We start from the raw sequence: 8,040 nt of genomic DNA on the forward strand, positions 1-8,040 counted from the left end.
TTTATTACGTAAATATGTACACAAGGGTTATGACGTCATAAATACCGGTACACTAAAATCACGGCCGTGCAAGAGCATGCAATCCGGATTAATGTGAGAAGGATACTAATAATTTTCTTAATATAGTTTATTTTTGCTTACAAAAACAACAGAATCTACAACATAGTAACTATAAGTGCTATTAGGAAAAATATAATCATGAAAACTTTGAACATTTTTACAGCTTAAACAGTCCTTCAGGTTACCTAATATGTACCAATCACCAACTACATTTACATTTTAACAGAACCCTTGAAAATTGCATCTTTTGAATGAAGTAAAAATATTTTTGTTCCACTGAATGCTTGGTTGGATAAGACCCCCTTCAGGATTTGAGCATAATATACATGTAGCACACTATTCTTGTCAACCAAACACATAATTATTTGATTTTATGTAAAAATGCCACAAAAAGGACTGAGTAGTAGTATATGGTAATTTCAGACAAAAGGAATTTATCTTTCCTGTTCTCAGGTTTCTTAAAGAGCAGTGCAAATTAAACATGACTGTTTTCTGTGGGTTTTAAACTATGAAACATTAAGTACGAACAGCTCTCCTTAACCAGTACAGAGAGAAATGTCCACTGATACAGTGTATTTATGTATTGATAACAGAACAACTATGATAGCTTGTATAATATGGCACATATTATTAAATTTTGGAAAATGGAAGGAAAATGTAAATGCAACTCATTCAACAAACAAAACTCATTACAAGAATTTTTTTCCTTGAAAAAATCGGAAATTTTGTACTTTCTACCAAAGCGGAGCAAAATTCCAGAAGAAATATTAAACAAAGTATAAAAGATGAATAGAAATTAGATTCCCCCCTTCAAGTAAGACTTTGAATACCAGAGTCAGAACTCAAAGCCTTAAAATTCCAAAAATATAACAAAAGTATTCAGACCAATTTCTTAAAGAACAAAGAAAAAAAAATATATATATATAAATAAAAAATAAAACTTCATGCATTGATCTCTAATTTTAATTTCAATATGATAAATTTTATACCTCAAAATGTGATTAACAGACAAAAAAAAAACAAGAACAGTAACTCTACGATTACTACACATAATATAAGAATAGAGCATAAGGTTGTGTAAACCAACTTTTCTTTGCAATTTATCGGAGATAAACTGGTTCATTGCAAGTTAATTTCGCGATCTATAAGAAATAAACCGGTTCGCAGCAACTTCATTTTCGTGATGAAGATGCAGATTATCTAAAAAAAAAAAAAAAAACTCGAAATATATGAGAACTGGTTCGCAGTGATAAATAAAATCTCGCACGCAAATAAAAGTTGGTTTACATTATTAGAGTACCGTGTACAAACCTAAAATGTCTATACTACTCAGAACTTCATTTCCAAACTTGATGGTTTTCCAGCACTATGTTTTTAATTAACATGTTTTTTTTGTTGTTGTTGAAAATATTATCCTTCAAACTGACAAACCTCAACAAATCTTAAGCACAAGTTGAAGACACTGTTTCATAAAAATCAATTCATCGACTGAATTCTAATTCAAAATTACACCTAGACATCTAAGAAATACACAACATCATCTTGTATACACAAAAATAGCCATTTGAATATTCATTATTTACTACTGGGTATGTGTTTATTTCAAATTACAATGCATTAAACATTATTCAAATTATCTACATTATTTGAGTAGTATACAAACATTTTTTTTAGCAAGAATTTGAAAATAAAGCTTTATATTCTGGAAAAGCAAGAAAAAAATCTATTAATATTAACACTGATAATAAACTTAACAAAAAAAATAAAAATCAAGGTCAAAAGTACGATTCTTTCTTCATATATGCGTTTCATAGTAATTTAATCTAACAGATATATTCATCATTTGCATTTATTGGCCAAACATTGTTTAACGCTTAAAAAATCTTGATACGAATGATATTAACATTTCAAAAGGCACATGGCACAAATAAACATGACCAGTATAATACTAGTTAGAATTTCAATGATTATGAAAAACCCCCTCAAACTTTTCAATAAATAACGCACACTTCAATCGTACACTGATAAAAAATGATTCAATTTCAAAGTCTAATATACCAGTAATAGATCAATTGCCTCTGTTTTGATAAAGTTTACACATTTTTTCAGGAATTCAAACATAGGCTATTTACGTTTTTATTCACAATTTTCTTTCTTTTCATTTAAAAATTTTTTTTTTTTTTACCATAAGCCAGGGACAGATAAAAGACAACGTAACAAAACACTTTACTATATTTACTTGAATAATTGAATTTTGTTTTAATAAATTTACAACCAAAACAATAAATACAATAACTCAGTGGAAGAGCAGGGAAAAAATATAAAAAGGTAATAGACAAATTATCACAAATGTTTTGGTCAAGCAAATCAAATTCTTTAAATGCACTTGTTGTCTGTAAATGCCTAAATTGCTGTATCATCTTCTGAATCATTAAAAAAAAATAATGACAAATTTTGACATAAACCTGAAATGAGAAAAAAATGACAAAAAAAGTAAGATTAGATATACAATGTTAATCTACCAGTTGTCTATGAGTTCTGTCCAAATGAGTAAATGTTACATGAGCATGTAAAATTATCATGTTTATAAATTATATGAAGCTAAAAACAGGCAATAATTACAGAGTCTAGCTATCTTACATACAACTCTGAGTGCAACATTAGTGTTCTATAATAATACTAAGACCAGATTAATATATATTACAGGTTGTAAAATTCTGCCAAAAAATAACCCCCCCCCCCCCAAAAAAAAAAAAAAATTGAAAAAAAAAAAACAGACAAGAAAGACCAATTTTCATTATGCGTTGGCTAATAAGGTGCACAGTAAAGAATAGTTGTGATTTCAATGTAGAGGTTCAACAATATATAACACTTCAGTCAATGCTGCAGGTAACATTATAATGAAGTCATTACTGTTATCATTCAGTGCTGGAGGGTTCGCTCGCTCAGACGAGGATGCTCCTAGTGAGCTTCCAGATCGGGGGTGGAGTCCCATTTCTCGTGGGAGACACCGGGTGCCAGGTGGGTGATTTTGACATGCACGGCCTGCCTCTTCTCCATCTTGGGAGGAATCAGAATGACCTTGTAAGTCACCTCGTCCCCTGCCTTGGGCACATACTCACCCTCAATGCTGTAAGAGATCAAATTTAGAGCCATGTACATTGTATACACAAATTTTAAAACTATGTCAGTCACTAATTGTGCATAAAAAATAATCCTCTTCTCTATTTTCACAAAACATTAAATATGCACAAGTATGATGACAGCAAAACTGATTTTACCCTCTCCATTTTTCAAAAATCCATAACATATAGACATTTAAAGAATTAATTCCAAAACCATGAAAACAATTATTTAGTATTTCTTTGCCAAATCCAAGGAATAATGAAAAGCTAGTCAAAGCAAGACAATCCTTACTAAAAGAACAAACATAAATTCCTTGCATTTTTTTTTCCCCAGACAGTTACTGGTCCCATTTATAAATAAAGTTCTTATTATAGTATAAATACATACTCTGAGATGTGAACAAAGATGGGGTTCTTCTCATGATCTGGGATGATAAAGCCATGTCCTTTCTGTCGGCAGAACTCCCTCACCTTACCCTTAAAGGTTGGTCCTTCTTTGGCTCTCTCAGACCTAAAAATAGCAGCATTCATTTCAAGGCTTTGATCATCAAAATTAAAGTTGACCCCTAGCTCCCCCCTCTTTACACATATGTAATTCAACAATAACAATGGAGCACATAATCTTTTCATAATATTGCATTAACGTTCGAGACTACAGGTATCAGTACATGTATAAACACTTCATGACAACCATCTCAATCAAATAACACTATATTCACATTCTCAAGGCCGTAACTTTGATGACATCTCTCAAACATCCTGGATAAAGACAGGTCTTTAAAGGTCAAGCTAATCCAGAGTTATCTAAATCATTGTTCCAATACTGGAATCAGTCTGAAGCTGATTTCCTTTCCAACCATGTGGAGTGTATTCTCACAAATGATGAAAGCCATGTCAATTTGGGATTCTACCTACCTACCTAGATTCATGTTTTCTGCTGAAAATCTTCAGAAATTCCTTCAACAACATTTTGATTTTCAATAAAATACTGGTAGCTCACAACTTCTCGATAACAAAATGTTGATAAGATTTAATATTAGCTACATTTAGATTAGATTTATATAATTTTGCATTGTACATCATCTTTGTTGATGTATCAACACTTTCTTTTGGATATGTACAATACATCATAATCTCTGGCCAATTTTGAAGACAAAACAAAGTGTGAACTTAAAACACTGACGACTCATCAACCCTTAAACATTTGACCTTATGCCCTGGAAATCAATAAGAATCTTTTATTCATAATTGCTTATCTGCCTCATGTGGTTGCCACTTGCAAATCAATGGGAGATATAGAAAATAATAGGCATGCTGACAATACAGACATACCATAATCGCAGACCAATTGACCGACTGTCTTCCTGTCAAAATAGGAAATGAAATTGACTGCCAACGAAATTATTACATAAATTGTTCATTCTATTGCTAGTAAAGTACTAAAACCCAGTTTTTTTAATATTTGTAACATTCATTTTATGCTAAAAATGTAAAGAATTTTTATCTGAATCCTGACATTTACTCGCCCGAGAGTGTTCCTGTTGACAAAAGCTTTATTTAAAAAATAGCAATTGATGCATGTGACTTACTACTTACATCAATTATTGGAACTTGAAATGAATTCCTCTGAACGCATTACTGTTGATACATGTATTACAGGCAAGAAAAAGTTAGTGGCTAGATGAGAACCTGTATTTCTTGACTGGAATTCATAACTTAAATTAACCATCCGGGCCAATATCAAGTCCATAGAGCCCGAACTACAACACTCCTCCCGTTCAACCACAAAGAAAGCACAACTCAGGTTTTATACCCTTAACAGGAACTATTTCTGTAATGAAATTTCAGTGTGCTGGTCAACAGCACAACACTGGTCAACAGCACAAAATGAAATAAGTTAATACCGCACCAGGAATCAAACCCAAGACCCCTGTAATTCTATAACCATGAATCTCAGAATTATCAGATCTACCACAGAGTAACCACAGTCGACATCCACAATCCATATAGCCTTCACTACATCCACAGTCAAAAAAGCCCAAACTACATGTGAATCAACAGTTTATATACATGTACCACTACACATGTAAAAAGCCTTTCAGCTAGAGGTGGGTGTGACTTACTGTGAGAAGGTCCTGGTTCTGCGGGTGGGTATGGGGCTGGGGATCAGGAAGTGATGGTGATTGCTGGGCGAGCCCGATATCACCGCATTGTTCATAGCCTGAGTTTGAGGAATATCCTTGGCAGAACTCATGTCTGAAAAAATAACACAACCCATGAACCCATTAATTAGTTGCCATGAAAATGATAGAATAAAACTTGATTTAGATCTCCTTCTCACCATTCCCATTACATTCATACATTTTCTTACTCATGTTAATAAAACTTTAACTTTTTACAGAAAATAAATAGATGATTTTATGGTTCATCTATTGACTTGAAATTGATTTGGAGTCACATTCTTTTAACATTATATTTAACATAAACGATGTAAAAGGCCCAAAGTATTTTCATTTTTCTATTCCCTCTTGGTTGAAATTAGAATCTATGTTTCGGGTTATGATTTAATTAATAATATCTTCATAACTGAAGTTCCACGAAACTAACCATACATGTAATTCCAAAGAAATGCACAAGTTCATGTAAAATTCATTGTCTTGCTTGTATTTGTTGTCTGAAATACAGCTGGTAACTTTCAGTTTTAATATGAAACCTCTTATACTATATCCATTATATAAATTCCACCTCTGTAAGCACTGTTTCTTATTATAAAAATCTCATGGCACCTTGCAAGGTACATGTATTAAACACTAATATTAATTCTGTGTAAAACCAACATTTTGGAGTCCATTTTACTAACATTTGGAGTCCAGGGTCACAAAATAATCATAGCTTGAGAAAATAACAATTAAATCTATTGAAATTTCAAATCAGGTTCTTTTGTAATTCTATATCAATGTGAGCAAATAAAAAAATTAATTGCCATAAATACTGTGAAAAGGTAGAAGGAATATATTGTGATTTATCTCCTACTAGATGGCTGACAATGCTTGTACAGTATGTGTAGACTCCGATCAATACATTAAAATTACCTTGTACCAAGATAATCAATTGTAACATTCATTTGTCAAACCTTGCCTCATTGGCTTATACACTGAAAACACTGCATAAAAATGCACTTAAAATATTCTTCAAAGGTTATAGTAACAAGAAAACAGTTAATGAAGTTCAATGAATAGCTATAAAGATATTCCCTTTAGAGAAGTTGACAGGCATAATCTTCATCCACTTCCCAAAAGAGAATCTGAATGCTAAAACATAGTCACTATACAATACTAATCGAGGAGTTTAGTGCAACTAATCAAATCTCAACTACTGTCACTTACCAGAGGCCAATATACTCTTAAAACAGCTGCTTAGTCAATATACATGTAATTTTATATAAAACTAGAACATTCAATATATTCTTGTACAGTAAACCATCTTAATATTGATACCTCTTTAAAATTACATATGATTATGCATATCATCAAAATTTCAAACATTATTTTGAAATTGGCTTTGACGAAGACATTCGCCATTTATAGCGATTGTAGTTTGCTCAAATTGACATAAAACTGCGCAATATGTAATCAATGGAAGCATTTCAAATACCTTGTTTACCAAACTTTGTAAGAAGCGAGAAAATTCGAGTTTTCAACAATTGTTTTGTGTTTTTGTCGATGTTATGTTCATAACTTAGGGTTAATTTTGGTTTTCGTAATTTAAAGAATGCATTTATTAACTCTATATACAAATTTTAAACAAATGATTTACATAAAACGAACAAAAACTCACTTATTTCAATACACAGGCGGGTACCAAATCCTTGTTAGCTCGTACGTGAACACTTTGTGGGTAAGTCGATCATTCATTATTCGTGATAAAAGGCGGTCATTAATAACATGAATAACATGAAAAGGAGACCAGAAATTGGGTTTAAAATAAGTTTTGTAACTTCATGTTCAATGTCAAACAATTAAATTTAGCACAGGAGCAACAAAATTATAGGGATTTCTCCCAGTCCCACTTTCTCTAGAGTTATATATTCTTTATCATCAAAACATTTCTTTACAATGTCTTTTCACGGTATTACTCATTGGAAGTTGATTGTTGGTTTTTACTTATTTTATTGTATAAACATAATTTCATACAAATAGTTCGAACATTTGCTAGGTTCTTACAAATTACACAGCTATTCAAAGTCATTAAAACTTGCTTTATTACCATGCGCAGATTCAAAACATTTTTCCGGGGGCTGATTGTTTGTCAGTGAATGGGGGGGGGGGGGGGGGGGGGCTTTTTCGGTAAATTTACTAGGTGAATTTGATACATTTAAAAAAAAAATTATTTTTGGGGGGGGGGGGGTCCCACATTAGATCCGCTTATGATTTTCTTTGCCATACTTTTATAAAATTAAAAATAGAATTACTGATCATTGAATTGTTTTCTGAATTAATGCTTATAAAGCTACATATAAATAACAGATTGATACAATTAAAAACCGTCAGTTTCAAAGGTACAAGCAGGGGCATATATTTAAAATCATGTGTGTGATTGGTTTTCATACGTACTCGAATAGGTTTCGGGTCACGTGATCAGATATAATATAAAAAGTAGGACCATGCGGTGGCGTGGCACTCTAATCTCACTCGCTAATCGTATTTTAAAAAGTAAGGTAAAATGGCAGACGAAATGAAATGCGGTGATTTTCGGCAGACAGACGATTGTAAATACACATGTATGTGTTTTTGTGTAAAATTGAATAAACGTTAGCGAGCAGCGTTCCTTTGTAATTCTAGTTGTCTTTATTCAT

The 8,040-nt window shown here is 32.0% G+C and overlaps 1 protein-coding gene across 2 annotated transcripts; it reads right to left on the bottom strand.

Moving 5' to 3' along the window:
- Positions 1-109: 109 nt before the first annotated feature.
- LOC128165481 (calcium-regulated heat-stable protein 1-like) lies at positions 110-7,105 on the bottom strand. 2 transcript variants are annotated; one of them, XM_052830082.1, is made up of 5 exons: positions 7,023-7,105; positions 5,309-5,441; positions 3,574-3,696; positions 2,974-3,190; positions 110-2,525 (listed from the first exon to the last, which is right to left on the bottom strand). In XM_052830082.1, the coding sequence occupies exons 2-4, from the start codon at positions 5,437-5,439 to the stop codon at positions 3,022-3,024; spliced, it is 423 nt and encodes a 140-aa protein (XP_052686042.1). In that variant the 5' UTR covers positions 5,440-5,441; positions 7,023-7,105; the 3' UTR covers positions 110-2,525; positions 2,974-3,021. The 2 variants fall into 2 exon arrangements, with proteins under 2 accessions (XP_052686042.1, XP_052686040.1); XM_052830080.1 differs by having other exon boundaries at positions 110-3,190.
- Positions 7,106-8,040: the final 935 nt, after the last annotated feature.

Source organism: Crassostrea angulata, chromosome 10 (assembly GCF_025612915.1).
Source record: "Crassostrea angulata isolate pt1a10 chromosome 10, ASM2561291v2, whole genome shotgun sequence".
Lineage (NCBI taxonomy): Eukaryota > Metazoa > Mollusca > Bivalvia > Ostreida > Ostreidae > Magallana > Magallana angulata.

Coding starts and splice junctions, on each gene's coding strand:
- LOC128165481 (XM_052830082.1), bottom strand. CDS start 5,439: ATGAGTTCTGCCAAGGATATTCCTCAAACTCAGGCTATGAACAATGCG. Junction 3,697..5,308: donor AGAACCAGGACCTTCTCACA/GTAAGTCACACC, acceptor TGCTATTTTTAG/GTCTGAGAGAGCCAAAGAAG. Junction 3,191..3,573: donor ATCTTTGTTCACATCTCAGA/GTATGTATTTAT, acceptor GATCTCTTACAG/CATTGAGGGTGAGTATGTGC.